Source organism: Pyrgilauda ruficollis, unplaced genomic scaffold (genome assembly GCF_017590135.1).
Source record: "Pyrgilauda ruficollis isolate IOZ18807 unplaced genomic scaffold, ASM1759013v1 scaffold44, whole genome shotgun sequence".
NCBI lineage: Eukaryota > Metazoa > Chordata > Aves > Passeriformes > Passeridae > Pyrgilauda > Pyrgilauda ruficollis.
The window spans coordinates 4,057,414-4,076,468 of NW_024525934.1; the positions used below are offsets into that span (position 1 = coordinate 4,057,414).

Sequence of the window (19,055 nt, forward strand, 5' to 3'; positions counted from 1 at the left end):
TAACAGACAGGCAAGAAAAAAATCCATCAAGAACTACTAGACAAAGATACATCATGTTGGACACTAGAAGTTCCCGTGTCCCTGGAAGCTGACTATCATTCAAGTATGAAATATCACCAGAGAAAGAAATACCACTTTGTGATTTCCCTTTTCTTGTATTAGTTCCTAAACATATTTTTCTGGCCACTGTCAGAAACTATACATTGCTCCAGGAAGACCTTTGCTTTTGTCCAGCAGGCCTGTTGGTTTATTCCAAGCCTAGAGATTCTTCCTCAGTAAGCTTCATAATAAATTTCTGTATTGGTATTTGTCACATTTTTTTTTTTTTAACCAGAAAGGTATATGGTGAAATTCTACCAATCACTGGTCACAAGGAACTGCCAAGCAATTGTGAAAACCTTGATTCTACTTTCAGGTGACACTGACAGTGCTAGAGCACCGTGCAATAATGCTAAGGCTGCAGGGTCAATCCCACTATGGGCTATTCTCTGTTGGACTCGATGATCCTTGTGAATCCCTTCCAGCTCAGAAGAGCCTGTGATTTAGTGATACAACTGGAGCTATTAGAAAGGCATGAAGCTATAGGTTACTAGGATGTGAGGCTTTCCTCTGATGTCAGTGACCATCATGTTGAATACCAAGCAACACCATACCTAAGGAGAAGTAATTTTAAGGCAGAGGTCTGAAAGGATTTACATTCAAACACAGTACACCTGGGTTACCAAAATAAAAGTCTTTAGCAGGACAATCCACTGCCAATGCAAACAAGATACGTAGTTACTCCATATCATTTCATTGCTGAAAATTGATAAAATAATATTGTGGAATTAAGACACGCTCAATGGGAGGAAAATAAGTGCTAAACAGAAGGAAGCTCATTAGAGGCACTATTTGAGATGTTAAGGATTTAAAGATTTTGTTTTAAAGAAGAACAGAAGGCATACACATGCCTTTTCAAGAACTGGGAACATATTCAGCCCTTTCATAAAATTGGCATGATTTTAAAAGGGATCTGTTGTTCTGCAAACCATAAAAATTGGTAACTTTGAAAAACTCTGTATATTTGACAAATTTGTTGTGTGTGGGTGCGAGTGTGCACACCTGTATTGACATATGCATGTGTACCAAAGGTATTTGCAGGACCTGAAATGGAAAAATCTTTTATGATTCTGAAATGGTTGGCACATATGTGTATGTCTGTGTAGCTCCAAAATCACAGGCTGCTTGTATTAGAGAGCAAAAATATATACTATGTTTTTATGGTAAACAGACCCAAAATATACATTTAGTATATGATAATCAGATGCATAGACTAGAAAAACAAGCATCTGCAAGTACACTCAGGAGGTCTAAAATTTCTTATACTCTTTTCAAAGAACATGGAAACAACTGCAGAAGGAAGAGCTTGTCCTGACATTTTGATCAGTGCTTTTTTGCCCTGAACATAATTGCTTATACTACTGCCTAGAGGGTACCTCATCCTCCCTGAATTCACGTTATTTTTAGTGCAGAATGGAATGTAGCACATTGTAAGCTTTTTAACTACCCCAAGGCACTGACTGTATAACCAAAATATATCTGATTCAGAGTTTTTTTTCTATATTTTAGAAGAAAAATATTAAGACTCTTTACATTTTTACCCTGGCAAGGGGCTTGGACAAGATGATCTTCCAACCCTAATGATCCTCTGTTCTCACTGATCTTAGGACTTTCTCTTGCCCCTGCTCATGTTTAGTCAAAATTGTCACACTACTGTAAGCTTAGGGAGAGCCAAGGAAATTCCCACACATATGCATAAAAATATCCATTCTCAGTCACATCTTAAAGATAAAAAGGTATCTGATGAAATTCTTACCATCTCACAAATTGCAACTTCCAACAAGTTTCCTCAAGTATTTTTTTCCACTTATCTTCACTAATCCCTAAGTGCATTACAGGCTTTCAAGTCAGTTTTTCAAGGCAAACACATTTGAAACAAAAATAAAATATGAGTGGTACCAGATATAATTGTAAATCACATCATGGCTCTCATGGAGAAAATCTGTTACAACTCCTGAACTCTTATACAAGCTGCAGCTTCAGCAAATGAGCTCTGAAAATTTGATCTCCTAGAACTTAACCAGAAAATAATTTTCTTCTGACATCAAGAAGGCTTTTTAGAGAAGCTTGATGCAGATCTGTTGGTATCACAATTCAGATATTAAAAATAACAGACACCATTAACAGTTTCAGTTCCTTGAGTCACTGCAAACAGCTTGATTATATTTTCTCAACTCCTAAATCCACATTAAGAAAAAGCTTTTATTTTTGTACTGCTTCTGGCATCCCATGAAGCCAGAATTATACATTCAATTATCCTTCATAGCAGACAAGCTTTCTTCTCCTACCAGAACCAAGGTTAGGTAGAACTTGACCTCACTCATGGTACTGGAGAACATGGACTTCAGTTTGGCTGACAGTGAAATTTTAACTCATCCTCTGTCTATGACCAGTTCTGCTGAAGACACCTTTCTGTTAGCCCTCACCTCAGTAAGGCTCTCACAGGGGCTTAATTATGAAACTTCTTGATAAAAACTAATGGATGAATGAAGAAATATTCTTAGAAGCTCAGAGGTAAAAGTTAAAGAAAAATAAGCAGTGCACTTAGTTAAGGTTGCTCCCTTTATTTGTTCTACAGACAATAATATAAAAAGGCAGCAGCAGGAGCATCTAGCAGAAGCTATAAAAATAGCATGTATTTTCACTGTTTCAGTGGTTAGAACTGCTTTACATGAAGACATTATGAATATCTGAAGGGCAAGAGTGTATAGAAACCAAATTTCACAGCTTAGTATCTAGAAATACTGAAAAAAGGCAAACAAAAAATGAAAATGCATAGATATACAAGATGACTGCTTCACCAATCATCATGAAGGTATACTCAAGAGATCAGCAGTAAAACCTAGACCTTCTTTTCCTGGTACCTAATTTCAACAGAACAACAACAACAAAAAAACCCCAAACCTAAAAATGAGTTAAAATCTGCAACTGTCCCAAGCACTGAAAGCAGAAAGATGCTATGTGTGCAAGAGACAAAATAGCTAATAGAAGATGAGGTTGCAGACCTGACTTCTGTATTTTATTCTGGAAAGCATTATTAAAACATTTTTATCTCTTTATCTCAGTGTGACTTTCATGTTGGAAACCCAGTTAGTGTGAAAGCTTTGTCTCACATCAAGAATTTCAGCAATAGGTATATGCCTGGGACACAGAAACACTTACAAAAGATTATTCTTTTCTGGATGTGAAAGAAAAAGAGCAGTAGCTGAGAAAATGGGAATTGTAATGGTGGTGAGTGAGAAAGGTGATAAGCACACTGGCAAGAATAATACTGGAACAACACAGTAAATACAAAAAAAGGAATTCCAGTATCTTGGTATCAATGCAGCAACCCTTGTTAACATATCATTGCAGAGAATATAAGATGGATATCCTCAACATCACTGGCAGAATAGTGAGAGCCTCATTCTCTGGGGAAGCAATTATTTGTATCTTTGTCTTTTAAGACCAAACATAACCACAAAGTCTTAGTAGGATACATTAAAATGTGCGACACCAACATTTCTGACCGATTCCCATAGCAAATGGTGAATGTCTGGTTTCACACAGACCATCTGCTTTTGCCTCTCAGCATACCTTTTGCTCCACAAGTGAGACAGGGCCTGTACTGCCTTCTGAACCAATACAGGTGGAGGTCAGGAACCTCTACAAAGATCCTGTCCAATTTGTGCCACGTTCCCTTAAAAAATGAAGTGCCAATGACAGGGACCTGCTATTTTATGAACCTAAATTCGCAAATACAGGCTTTGTTTTCTGCTGTGAGTGAAGAGAGATGACCAGCTTTGAATGTTGACTTTTATCCTTTGTTGTCATTATCATCTAAGTCCCTAACCTAAATTAGGATCCCAGCCTAGGCATTTCAGTAAGGTGCCTGCTGTTACACACTATGATTTTTGGCTTCATTAATGTGAAAGCACCCATATGATTAAATGCCAATGAAACACAGGTTCCTAATTCATTAAACTTGGGTATTATGTCGTTTAATGTTATCCACTGAAAATCAGGCATTTTGCCTAATTAACTGTCTGGACTTCCCCTGTAAGAGAAAAAAGAGAGCACCCTACTTGGATGGGATGAATCATTCCCTGGAGGGTAACTATGACTACAGACAAGTGCAGATGACTAGCTTAGCTACATGCCTAACTTTTTTGCACAGTTAACAAAGTGACATGAATCCTGTCCCTTGACACTTTAGAAAACTCCAACCTTTATATAAATGAATGAGATTTTTTTTCTTGAATATAAGTGCTCAAAAACTTGAAGATAGTTGCTTCTAAACTCCTGAGAGCTGGATTAAATATAAAAACACTAAAACTTTTGTTATGATGCTTACTGCATAAGCATACAGTATTATCATAGACTTTTCAGAATATGTCAGAAGATAATCTTACTTCTTTCTTACAAATAATTGCATTTATGTGCATAAAGTTTTTTACTCTTGGGAGATTTCTTTTACATGGATTAAAAATGTGAATCCAGCTGCTCTGAGTTAACAAAAAGCACAGACACTGGAATCAAAGTGCTAATTGCAAAATCAACAAATGATTGCACATGAATTTGGGATCAAAAGTACAAACTGTGCTTCTTCTCTTCAGCTTCGAGACAAACAAAGCTGAATACTATAGGAATCACAGTAATAAAATTTTATGTTTGCTCTGGGGATATAAGTTTGGATTGTTTGGCATATAAATACTGCTTCAGTTAATACAAATTCCACCTCTATAAGCAAATAAGTATATATGAGTTTTCAAAAATCAACAGGATACTGTGGAGATCAGTCATGCAATAATAAAAAATATTTTATTCTACTCAATATAAATATTTTATTTGAAACTTCTATTCAAATGCACTTTAGAGAAAAATGTAGAAGGAATCAGCACTATCTCTTTAGAGATTGACTTGCTTTGTCTTGACTAAAATTAACCAAAATTCCACTTACGTGTTCTTGCATAAAAGGGAAGTAGTGTCAAATTCATATTTAGAATATATGTGCCAGAATTATCTTTACCGATGTTCAGAAATCAGGTACTCTCCCTTTAGATAGTAGGCTGATGAAAGTCTTATTATAAATCAGGGATTTTTTAATTTGAGTAGTGAAGAAGGAAAACTGTGTAGTGATAACAAAAAAGGATTAATTGCTATGTTTTCCTGACAACAAGAAGAGAAAAAATAGAGTTAATAAGATAAGAGGGATTAACACATAAATATTTATTAGGTTTTTAAAATTATTTTCAAAGATGTCTATCCTCTGGTGCCATATTCTGGACAATTAGGTGGCAGTAGATTCCAGTATAGACTTCCACATTGCCTCATCACCATCACCACCACCACTACCACCACCAAAAACCTCTAAGCATTATAGAATCAGACTCCATGATAATTCTGCCATTTTTGATAGCACTCAAATCCTAATTTACTTTATTCTACTGTAATTGCTCCCTCTCATGAGACAGATTGCCTAATGGATTCCTTTTATTTATTTTATGCTTTTGCTGTAAAAGCTCTGCAAAGACCTCTAAAGTTTGCTTGACTGCCTCTTTTTTCCAAAGATTCTAAGCATTTCAAAATGTGACTCTGAACCACTGGCATCAAATTGAAGTGTTCAGACATTAAACATTGTTGAAAACAAGAATCTATCTCAACAGAAAAAAGCAGAAAAGAATCTATCATTATCTCCAAGCTTCTTTATAAAAATTTATGTTTTCAACATCAAAGAGTTAAAAGTGAGATTTAAGAGAGAAAATGAACATGGTAGAAATCTATTACTTTTCAAATATAATTCCAAAGGCAGCTCATTTAAAAAAAAAATATATATATATATGTATACTATATGTAGAAATAGACACATACCATGATACATAGGTATATATACCATGATATATAGGGGGGTGTGTGTATATATATAAAATGATCTATAGGTACATATATATATCTCAAAGCACTTGCTGCTTTGATATGGACTTAAGAGAAAAAAAATATTCTATGTATTTCATGGTGTGAAGCAGAACTGGAGGGAAAGGAACATGTACATTTGACAAGCACCTTCGTTGGTGAGTATGAGAATTGAATCAAATTAGAAAAAAAATGTCCCTGCTGCATATTGTTGTTTACTCCTCCAAGAATTTCTGTTGCCAGGTAGTAGGGCATAGGGAAAATGTTTTTAGTAATGAATGCCATCTGTACTAATGTTGTGAGTGTGCACTAGTGAGCACAGACAGCACATGTGTGATATGACAGAAATCTGATCTTCCTTAAGGGATTTTCTCTTTGAAGCAGAGAACTAAACTTATGTGAGATTTCAACAATTTAAAAGTGGATGTATGTTCCTGATTGACTCAAGGGGCCTAAGATCTAAACCTGACATTTTTTGATTCTTCATCATAGTGGGAATTTGTGTATGAACCTAAGGATGCCACTTCAGCTTTGATTTTCCAGTAGGAAAATAGGGACACAATAATCTTGTCTGACACAAATTCTAAGAGAAACCCTCCAAAGTTAGTGAGGTAAGCTTGGTTTGTTGTCACAAGTATAAGGTAAACAAAGGAAATTTTTATATTTTAATATTAGAATTATTTATAGATATAAAAAATACTTATATTTCATGGTGGAATTCCAGGAAGTAGGATTACAGAGGTAAGATTAACTGGTCAAGGAAGTCAGACCATGGCTCATGCTCAGATATGCTTGAGATGCTTGCTCTTTCCCTTGTGGAATTATAAAACAGTAAAATGACCATGCACATGGTTTTAGCCAACAATGGGTTTATCTTTATGCTACCTGCAATTTTTTTCTGAAATCCAGTTCAGATTATGAAACACTACGAGTGCACTAGGTTAGATCAAAGATCCATCTGTCCAGTACCCTTTTTCTGACAAGGATCAGCCAAAGGATTCTGGGATATAAGAACAGATCAAAGACAAACTAGTCTTATTTCCTGTCTGCTTTCCCAGGAAAAGTGGGATATGCACTTGAGAAGCAGTGCCATAAAGGTTTCATTGCTGTAAGCCACAGATTATGCTGCAGATGAAGGAAAGATAGTTCATACAGTGATGGTGGCTTGGAGCTGGCTTCAAAATTTCCTGTAGCTGCCCTACAAAAAAAAAAAAAAAGTCTCAAAATTGCCCTCCAAAAGTATCTGCCACTCTTCAGTGACTAGAGAAGGAAATCCACATGAATATTTCAAACTGCACATACAATGTTATACTGGTGAAGCGAGGTGAATTCTACTCAGGTGTTCAGACTTTCACAAAATTTTTAAGCAACTTCACTGGCTGCAAAAGCTGTTAAAGGAGTAATCCCAGAATGGAGTAGTCAACAAGGCAAACATGAGTTTCTCTGTATAGAATGAAGCTATGGGAAACCTAAAGGTTTATAAAATTCTGTTAGGAAACAAAAAAACATAAAAAATAAAGCCATATTAAGGTGAGGGCATAAAACTAGACAAGAATAATACATACACAGGCTTTTATATTAATAATAAAACTTAAAAAACCCCATAGTTGCATTAGAATTCTGTTATTAAAGCCCCCACAATGTTGACACAAAACATACTTCAGAAACTTGGTAGAAGTAACAGGCAGTAGAATCCTACAGAATCAAACTATGCAGAACAGGCAATGTATTATCCAGGTGGAAAGTGAAAGACTAGTGCTATATGTTACAGAAATTCTTCAGTCAATGCAGTGAATAAGGTCAATGCATATAAAACCAGCACAGGACCCACGTGCATTGAAACTGTGTCCTGAACTAGAAGAAATATTCTGCACATGTGTAAATGAGGATTATAAAGTAATTTCAAAATGCAAAATAGTATTCAAAGCCAAAAGACAAGCAGTAATAACACTGGGAAGCCTTTACCCTCATGTATGTTTAGGAAATGGAATAAGAAACTAATTAACTTTTTACTCATAAGTGACTCCTTGCTGACTTATATAGCCAGAGAATACCTAAGTGAAGAAGTGTCTCATGGTTTAGTACTGAGGAAAATCTATTTCATGACATAAATATCAAAAAGCTCTTCTGTAACAGTGATAGAAATGGTCTTATATTCAGATCTTAGTTTACAAGTAAAAGGTCAAATCTATTACACTGATTTTAAATTAAGAAATTACTTAAAATCATAAAGCTTTCAAAAAGAAATTTAAAGGAATGGACAAATGACAGAAACTGGGAAGGGGGGGTGTATGGAGTAGTTTTAAATATCCTGTTGTATTAGCAGAGATACTGTGTTTTACCTACCAGCTACAGAAAAGACTCCAAGAAGGTCAACAAGACCAGTAATGTCAAATTGAGTGCAAAGAAGACTTAAAAGTAAATGGATATGTTTTAGAAAAGAAAGCCATCTGCTAAGCAAAGAATAGATAAAACAAAACCCCAACATAAATTTTAGCACTTTTTTTGGTATAAAAATAATGGCAGATCATGAAAGACTTTGAGGGAATAGTTTCTAAAGAAATAAACTCTAATAAAAAAGCTTTTAAGGACGTAAGGAAAGCCGAAGGTCTAAAAGAGCAACAGACTATTAATTGAGTGTGTTCTGAAAAGTAAAACCAAAGCAAGAAATTAAAATAACAGTGTTGGCCACAGACAGGGTCAAAGAAGGCCCAAAACAGTGCCAAAGACTGATCTACAAAAATGTCAGGAGAAAAGTTTTTGGAAGATAATTGACACAAGCTCAATTTGTTACTCCCTAACACCTGATAGCACTTTCTCAAGGCTTCTAAAGGATCTCAGAGATAGCAAGGCTGACATACAGCAGTGGTAGATAATTTGTAACCTAAATAAACTCCAGAATGAGAGGAAAGGAAAGCAGCAAATGTGAGTAACTTTAAAAGAGGGATTCAGGGTAGAGCATGAGAAGTGAGAACCTAATCAGTCTGACTTCATATCTAGGCAAATTGATAAAAATATGTAGCAATGGCATCAGTAAATATGTGGAAAATAAAATGGGAAAAGTTAAAACAGCTGCTACAAGAGAAAGTCATGCTTCAAAATCTGTTAAGGGTGATGAATTTCTAAAAAGAAAGTCAACGCTTTATCACAAAAGGCAGAAGACATCAAAGAAATCCTCTCAGGTTCTCTTTTAACTTTGTGACAATAGTTTAGGGAGAGTATGGAGAAGACAGGCATAGATGAGAAGGAAGTCAGGATTGTAGCTGATAGATTTCTTGTGCCTAAGTTCGATATCATATGTATAACTGATGTGCTGAATGCTAGAGGAAAGGGCCTCATGGCAAGATGAGCAGGATCAGTGTCATACCTGGAGGCTCAGTAGTGTGTTAGGGTCAGCCTGGATCACTTCAGAGGGTGAAGTTTATTGCACAGCTAGACGGTGACTACGAGCTATAGCACAAATATTTTCCACTTGAGCTATGATGGCAGACATAGACAAGAGAATGAGATGTGGCAGAGGCTAGGAGATGCATTGCAAATAATTAGAGCTGTAAGGATACAGAAAATTATTCTGCTCCTAAACCAGCTGCATGATGTCTTAGAAAAGAAGATTCTATTCTTATATGTATCTGTGCTGCTAAGTAAATCACTTAAATGAATCTTTCACAAGTTTTATGTTTGTTCTACATACTTATGAGGGGTACCATAAAAAAAAAAAAAAACTAGAAAGGAGATTAGTAGTTTTGTCTTTGTAGTAAAGCCTGAATACTGTGCAATAAATAATGCACAGGATCACACACTGTACAAAGAGACTATTGGCTTATTAAAATGAGCTCTATCTACTCTTTGCACTGAGGCATGACTTTTGGAATTAATATTATGTAATGGGGTAATTAAATACTGAATCATGATGTATATCCTTAACTAAATTTGCACCGGCATATTTAATTCTAAAGGTTTACTTTCTTCTAAATAAATTATGTTCTAATCTTACTTAGAATCTCCTAGTCTTTTAATGCATTTTTGCTTTTATTTATTCATATTTAAATACATTTACTGAAGCAACATGAATACCAAGTGTTTACATATAATTTTACATTGTAGAGTACATTGCAAATATTAACTAATTAGTCCTTTACCAGTAATCTGAAAGTTAAGTAATAAAATTTTTCTTATCAAGTTCCAGAAAAAAAAGTAAGTCATAACTAAGAAGAACACAGCTCAAAAGAGATTATTATGCAGGTGTGATTTCTGGCACAGATATATTCTCCTTCCTTCCTAGAAAATCATTCAGTGTTTCATCATCTGAAAATGCCCTGGAACTTGAGCTTTACCGCCCACAAAGGCAGGGAAAAACACACATCCCCAAGGATGGAGAGCATCACAATTTCATAATTTTCAACCAATGAACGTCTTTTACATTAACAGCTTGAATTATTTGACTTCTCTCTTAGAATGCCATTCATCTTTTAATTATAGATGTCAAAAATCTTTCTGTGCAGCAATACAGATTTATTTTTTTATATAAATGGTCTTGATTAGAACATAACAATTACCTTAAAAATCCTGCTTCTTCTTAAAGTCATTTTTTAATTGAAAAGTCAAAATATCATTCAATTAAGAAAACTCTTTCTTGCTTTATCTTCTGAGATAAGACAAGCAATATTTCAGCACAGTAGAGCACAGTCACCATCAGCACTGAACCTGTGATACCATCGTATTTACCCCTCAGGAAACCTTTTCTGTTCTAGACACTGAAGTACATTCATTCCAGAATCCTCATATCATTGAGCTCCAGGAACTTGCCTCTTTTCACCTTAGGCATTTTTAAAATATGTAACACTTTGTACAATATTCATTTGTTTGCATAAAATACCAGAAGGGAATGCATTCAATAGAACTGAGCAATACTCTATGAGAAGACACTACTGCTCAAGAAAACATTTCAAAAACGTAAGTACAAATGAACCAGCATCAGCCCCCTTGGACATTTTCATGCATCAGAATGGTGTATAATATGCATTATCATGCACGTAGAATCCTTATACCATTATGCCAGCCAACCCAGCTGGTAATCCCAATGGCAAAGTGCTGTGCTCTGGTTAGTTCCCCTCCTGGGTCATGGAGTGGCATGGTAGCTAGAAGGCCTGGTGGCTGGGGCAGCAGTTTTGTTCTGGCCCAGCACCACTCTGATGTAGTTATACTGCTACAGTCTCAAAGCTATGAAGTTGAGAAATTTAAAAAAAATTATATTTATATCTTGCATTTAAGTGTTCTCTATTGCTATCACAGAGACAGAATTCCTACCAGACTAATAAAATTTCAGACTGAAATGTGGCAAGCATTGCTAGTGGTGCTCTCATTATTGCTTTTTGTTCACCACTTCCAAAGCAGGCGGCTAAAGCACAAATCCATGCTGCTGCCATTTAATGGTCAAAGGTGTGGACTTTTAAAGTGGTTTATGAATCAAAGATGTTTCACACAAAAGCTGCTGGATTTCACATCTCAAGCTCTTCACTTTGGAAAATTGATTTGTGCTCCTAACTCAAGCAGACACCATGAAAAATTTCCTGTAAGATTATCAGTATGATACGACATTGCTTACCACAAATCTGAGCCATTTTCATTTCAGATCATTTTAGCTCTTGACACTGGTAAAGAGGAAAATGAATGCTTTTGATTTGGCCTACTCATTTTGCATACTCAAGACTGTCCCACCATCCCAAAATAATCTGGAAGATCTCTCACTAATGTAAACTCATGAACTGAAACCCAGTATTTTTGTTTCATTGTTGCACAAAATACTTGTCCTTTTAACTTATTTCATGTTTGCAATACATATGGATATTTAATACTGCAACAGCAAAAGCAGCATTGATTTCTGCATTGAATTCTATAAAGAAAACATAAAAGTATATAATATTGTCACATAGAACTTCAGTGTAAAACATCTCAATTGTCTGGGTGATTATTTTTCAAGAATTGAATGAACATAATTCTATGGCAATTGCTAATGCACATGAAGGATGAACAAAAGCAGCAAATGATGGCTATAAGCCAAACATTACAGAAGATGTTCCCATGTGTTAGCTCATACTATTTCATGTGTGAAATAGGGAAACGTTGATGAATTTGGTTTTCTTTGTACAGATTAAAGCACAGCTATATATTTGTTTAAAAGCTATGGATACCTTCCTCTCTGGTGGTTTGTGCACAAGGGCAGAAAGGTCAACCTGAATTCTCTATTTACATTTGTTTTATGTAATTGACATTTGGGGTTTCAGGCATGAGAGAATGACTCCTTGGTCCCCAAATGAGGACAATCAATCAAGCAAGTTAACCCTTTCGAGCATCTGTAGCCCTCTCCTAAAACGTTGACCAGAGCATGCTCTACTGCTTCCTATCTAAGGACCCTCTCCCATTACCCTTCCCTGCAGAAAGCATGGGCAGGGATATCTTTCCCTAGGTTATAAGCAAAAAAGATGGCCTAGCTGTGATTTGATTTTTTTTTAATTACAAGAGTATCTAAATTGAATTTGATTGAATACTAATCCAAATTTCTACATCTCTTTTACAATATCTTAATTTTTCCTTAAGGTTGTGTGATAGTACACTATCTAACAAAATACCACTATTCACTTCCACATGTAGTGTTTTGTTCATTGTGATGAAGATGTTTCCCACCTTTGCCAGACAAAATACCAGTAAAGTAAAATGCCTTATTGAAGCTACTTTCAAGAACAATAAAAACATGTTCTTACTTGTTTAAGTTTCTTTAGATCTTCATCAAGTTCCAAGTTGTCCAAAATAACAGCAACAAACAAGCTGAGTAGAATCTACAAAACAATTGTAAATGATTTGTTAAAGCTTATCTTATTTTTCTTAAGATGTATTATTAATTAATATGGAAAAATGACAACCCTGCTGATGTAAACGAGATTCTTGCCTTTGACATCTCTTGAATGAATATCACCTGCTACTATATATCTGCTCGTCCTTTTGAAAGTAGTAAACTGTTTTTTATCTTACCATACAATTATTATGAGTTTAAAAATGCTAAATTCTAGGCTTTATGACCAATTAATTATATATGTTTAACAATATGTTCATTAAAATGTACTTCACATGAAGAGAAAATTAAATTAATGAGAAATAATAGCAACAAACAACAACAACAATAATAATAACAATGACAATAAGAACAAAAACAATAATAAAAGAAACACAAAGTAAAATCCTGAAACATCTTGTAAAGCTAAGGTGGTTTTCAATTAAGTTGTGACTTTCAGTCACTTGACAATCATTTACTTTATGGCCTTCCTTTATGCTCAGAGTGCCTCTGTGAAATGTACCTAACTCCACTTTGGAAGAAAAGTAAGATGCTTCATTATTTGCATGCATCACATGTATAGGAAACTCATGTGACAGAAGAGGAAAATCAAGTTTCTCAATTTACTCAACATTAAATATTGTTTAGATATATTTCTAGGAGGAAGAATCCCAGGGAGGAAAAAAAAAGTGTGTATCAGTATGAGATTATTACATTTCCCTTGCATACAGATGCTGACCAGAATCCAAAGAAGTTGAAAATGTGACTGATATAGCTGAGAAGCAGACAGAAGTAGAAGTATGGTAGGCGAGGGAGGTTACTGCTGTTCAGTACATATTATCAGACAACTTCTATCTCAGGCAGTAAATATATGTACACCTACATAAGTCAACAGCTGCCAGCAACCGCCAAAGTTTTAGTCTCTGAAGTTTGATGTAAACATCCTCAAACGCACTCAGCTTCTACTGGAAAGCACCAATTTCTGATATACCAGAGTGGTACCAGAAGGTATCCTAACTTCTTTTAAAAACAGTTACAGGTCTAGAATTTTTCTGTGGACCACTGAGTGACAACCAGAGCAAACATATCCTTCCACCACTACTTGTAAATGGAGGGTAAGTTTGCCTGTCACACTGGAAATTTATTCCCTGTCTATACAGAAGATGAAATTTAAGTGGCTTAATATACCAGGCAAGGAGTTTGGAACTTAAAATGCGTCTAAGTTGAGTGGACCTTATTCCAAGGCAGGGTTTTCTTTTGCTCCATAAACGATAAAGGTACAGAAGACATAGGAAGGACTCTGGCCCATAAATTTAAAAAATGTCAGTGCTAAGAAAAAAAAAGTTCTTTTAACAAGAAGTTGGCTTTAGCAACACATAGAATTTCCTGCAGTTATTCAAAGCGACATATTGTATGTGCCACATAAACAATACATCATATAATTTTCAGTGATCCAGCTACAGTGGAAGTAAAGATGGCATTTAGAAGAGCAATGCAAGGCATAGTTCTGATAAAATACATAATACCTAGCACAATGTAGAGGCCCACAGAAGTTGACTTTAGTTTCAGGATAGCCTGTGGTGGTGCACGCCCTCATCCCACTCAGGCCACACTTTGATTGGAGAAATGCTCATTAGGCCTCAGGCTGGGTGAACTGCACTGGGACTAAGCCCCTCTTATCAGAAACACTCTCTGTTCCCAGGAATTAACAGGTGTCTAACAAGCACCTGCATTTTAAGCAAAAACCTGGGAAACATTTTTCTTGCCTGCAAAACAACCAAGAGGAATAATATTTCTGTTGAACCTTCAAAGAAAGTTTTTCAAAGTGTGGCCAGGATGGAAAATTACTATGACTGAAGCCCACTCTCTAATGATACTATAAACAGTGGTCCAAAGCTCTCAATTCCCAGAAGAAGGGGTGAATGTGTGTTTCTCACACACCAATAATTGGATGGCTGTGGAGCCAGCCAAGGACTACTAGTAACAACAGGCAAAAATCATTGGTAATAATCAAGAACTATAGGTATTAAAATGCCATGAGTAAGAACAAGGTTTTGATGGAAAATGGGTGTGAGGCAGAAATAGGGCAGCACTTTTCCACCAGCTGAAAAATGACACAGTACAGTGCAAGCACAAGAATGAGTTGACATGGACGTGGGCATGGCATAGGCATGGACTGTAGGGTGGGATTGACACCACCAAAGACCCCCAAAGACTCCCCTCTAACCCATTTCCAGAAAGGCCTGAAAGAATAGACTGTGCATGATAATTAATTACCATAAAAAAAGAGAAACTTGCCCACGAAAAGGCTCCTCCCCAAGCCCAGGCAGCACCCTCCAGTACCCTGAACATCCCAGTGGTCATACCGACACAGATGGATCAACACCTACTTGCTGGATAATCACCTCCAGGATCCTGGACATCCCATGAGCTAGACTGGTGCTGCTGAAACCAGGCTCAGCATCTCCCCAGCAGGATGCACACTGGAAGCAGCACTAGTGATCTCTTTTGCTTTCTTGTTCTGTCTTTAATTCATGTATACCTCTTCAATGTCTCTTTTGCCTTTCACCTCACTCTTATTATCCAAAACCCACTGCCATGTGCTTATATAGTAGGTCAGGGACTAAGATACTAATTTCCATGCCAAGTAGAACTTTCTGATTGTTTGTGGACCCTCTGACTTTTGTAATTTCTTTTGACCAACAAGCATTTATGAAAACTAATTTGATCCCTAGTTGCTAATGAAGAATTTTGCTGTAATTCTGTTAAGACTTTACAGTATGGTGTTTTGCTTCTTTAGAGATCCTGTTCATTCTATAATACTCAGTACATGCTGCTCAAAGCATACCAGTTAAGGAAGTTCAGTTCCATGCTAAAAAGAAGTACAGTACTCATTAAATATATTGCCCCTTACAGTCTTGCTGATTCATGCACTGATATGTATCAAGGCAAGACTTTCATTAACTCCCTTTTTGCTTTTTTTTCAACAAGAACAAAAGAAAATGTACCACAAAAGAAAACTTAAATGCAAACTTGTTATTTGTTTAACTTCCTCTGCTACCATTTCAACTAATTACAGTCCTTGTTTCCAAGAGAGTGAGTCTTTTTTGAGCTTCAGTTTTTCTTTGCCTTCTTATGTGAAACCTATTAATTTCTTTCCAAATCTCTACAGTCTGCTATGCCAAATGCCTGCAATTATCATTCTCAATTCTAATTGTCCCCCCTTTTCTAGTTGGTGAAAGTAATTTCTTCATTTGACTTTACTCTTGTTATTCTCTGATGGCTGTTTATTCTTAGAATGCTTCTTTCTGGTTTTAGTAGCAGCCCAGCCATTTTCATGCTCCCTTAACAGTTCCATGTTATTTTGTTTTAAATTTCTTTTGCCTACAGACAACTCTGTCCTACATAGTTTTCCCTTCCAAGGTCTGAAGAAGATCTTAGAATTGAAACCAAAATTTCATAAGCCCAGATAATTCTGCAAAGTTGTCTTTGAAGGGTTTCTTCATTCATGTAGAATTTGCATTGGTGAATGAGAACAAAAGTGCACCCTTATGGAGCAAATCAAGGATTGTATTTAAATGCAAATTCCCTGCAAAAGGACGGAGGATGGTGTATGGAAAAGTGACTTCACTCCTAGCAAAATCAGTGCTTTCAGTAAACAAATAGAGAAGTCCCAGATGATTCTTTCAAAATAAGGAACACAAAACAGAATACTAAAATTACTCTTACAGCTAAATTATTTCTTAATTAAGATGTGAATTATTAGCAGAGAGATCACTTGACACAATTTTACTTTATGGACTTGCTTAATACTCATCTAAGAAGTAAAAATCAATTACTGATTAGAAAATATTCTTGATGAAGAATCAAAAAAACATCAATAAGATTCTCTTACCATTAACTGTTTTCAAATCTGTGACAAAAAACTCACTTCCCTTTTGCTTTATGGCTTCAATACCCAAGGAGTTTAAAAGATCACTCCAGCATGAAAAATTGTATTTTCTGACCCTTGTGAGCAAATTCTATGTCTTCTGATACATACATTTGTTTGGCTTATACTTTGATGTGATTAAGCAGCTCTAAGAGCAGAAAATGCACTTTATTTCCATTTATAAAGTGGTAAAGTTTTCAATCCCTATGAAGGAATCCATTGCACCCACAACTGTAGTCCAACTTTTCAGTCTTTAGAAGTGAGATGGGATATAGTGTAAAGTAAAATAAGTAAATAGAAGCTGGTGGAGATTGTAGAAATACAGTTAGTACCTTTTGTAAGTAGACATCTGAGCAAAGAAAGAAAATGGAATGAAAAAGTGAAAATAAGACAGTGCATCAAAACCTGCAGTGAATGGAAAATAAAAAATGAGCAATAGTAGGAGTGAATTAAGGGTGCATAAAATGGTTATTTTCCTCATTGTGGTATTTTCTTTGTGTTGGTATTAAAATAAAGTAACAAGCCCTTACTGACACAGGATAATCAAAGAGAGTTTTCCTCAAGCCCTTACTGATACAGGATAATCAAAAAGAGTTTTCCTTTCCATTTTCTCTGTGAAAGAATGTAATAATCACACTTGAAATACATACAGAAAAAAAAGTTGGCTTTTGTTTTATTTATATAATCCACATTTCTGTTTGCATGCAGGAACTGCTGTATTAGTTCTCATCATTTATTGCTTGATACACTATATCATATATTTTCCATGCATTGATTTTGTATCAGGCAACAGGACAGTAGGGATGACTAGTTAAGGGTTTGTATAGTAAAGTTTTACACTTCTCAGTTTAATTGCTGTTGCAAAGTGAATGCAATGAAAGCTGAGGAGACCAGTTCTCTTTACTCTGAAATCACTAGAGCTGTGAAGGTACAAGGCAGATAACAATTGTATTGTTAGTCTGGCAGTGTGACTTGGACCTAAGAACAACACCTCACACCAGAACAAAGGCCACCACCTCGTGTCACATGGCTGAAGGGTAAATTTATTCTACCACATCTGCGAACCAAAAGCTGCCTATGCTATTTTAGGCATGAGCATCACAATTAGCTGAGAATAATAAGTAATATAAGAGCTGTGAGAGTAATTCAAAATGAAATGAAGCACAACACATTTGCGAGTGAAAACCTACCAGAGTAGCAAAAAGATGATACAGTATAAAATAAATAGCAACTACTGGTGCCCACATATGTCCTACAGCATTCAGTGTCTGATCCATGACATCCACCCATCCTTCCTGTGTGAGAATCTGAAACATTGACATGAATGCCTGCAAGAAATAAAATTGCAAACACATTAACGAATTATAGTAATATGGTTTTACTGACACATTCCTAAAACTGATTTAACAGAGATGCACATTTGTTTTGGTTTGCTTTTTTAAACCTTATCAAATGCATTTAACTTTTAAAGCCAAGTAGAAGGCTACTTATGAACTAAAGGAGAAATAAATAACTTTATCTTTGACAGAACTGTAATCTTCAATTGTTAACACAGTCCTAGCTTCATTAGCCCATACAAAGAACATTTTGGTTTCCTTCATGGCTGAAAAAATAGGATAAATATCCTGAGCATCAGAGAATGTTGTTTTGAATATTATACTGTATTATACTGTAATTTTTTATTATGCTTTTTCTTCCATGTTTCCTCTCTCTAAATATACCTATAATAAAGCATTATAATTAAATATAAAGTAAATTATGTTATCTTAATAGTAGAAACATTTGAGGCACTCCACATATGAGACTAACCAACACACGGCAAGGTCTCTGCACCTGCACTTCAGCCAGTCAGACTTTTCCTCTATATTTTGTAGATAGCATTTTTTGTGAAACTATTCTTGCAACATTTTCAAATTCATAGAGACCAGGTATACATGTCAAAACCAGAGGAAGTAATGGGAATGTTTCAAAGTATTTATTCATTTAGTGATAGGAAAATATGAAATTGGATAAGCCTAGAACCAGACTTTGAAACCCCAGCTGGAGCCTACAGCACCAACCAGAATTGAACTCAACATGAGCAATGTGTAACTGCAGGATGTACATCCTACACAGACACTGAGGAATGCACACTGCCTAGGAACCAGAAGTCTGAGTATGGTATCAAAGTGAAATATCTTGACAGTCTCAGCTGTCTCAATGAGGCCAAACTACTGCACAAGTGTCTTTTGCTTTTGTCTGACATTGAAAGTATTCTCTTTCCAGACAGTAAGGATCAAAGCTGGTATCTTACTGAAGTTTATG

The 19,055-nt window shown here is 35.7% G+C and overlaps 1 protein-coding gene across 2 annotated transcripts in view; it reads right to left on the reverse strand.

Moving 5' to 3' along the window:
• Positions 1–19,055, reverse strand: part of NALCN (sodium leak channel, non-selective) — a 214,728-nt gene that overhangs the window by 71,725 nt on the left and 123,948 nt on the right. For both annotated transcript variants that reach the window (XM_041478293.1, XM_041478292.1), the window contains 2 exons: positions 17,942–18,079; positions 12,753–12,827 (listed from right to left, as the gene is read on the reverse strand). In XM_041478293.1, coding sequence (XP_041334227.1) covers positions 12,753–12,827; positions 17,942–18,079 — 213 coding nt within the window. The remainder of the gene's footprint in view (positions 1–12,752; positions 12,828–17,941; positions 18,080–19,055) is intronic.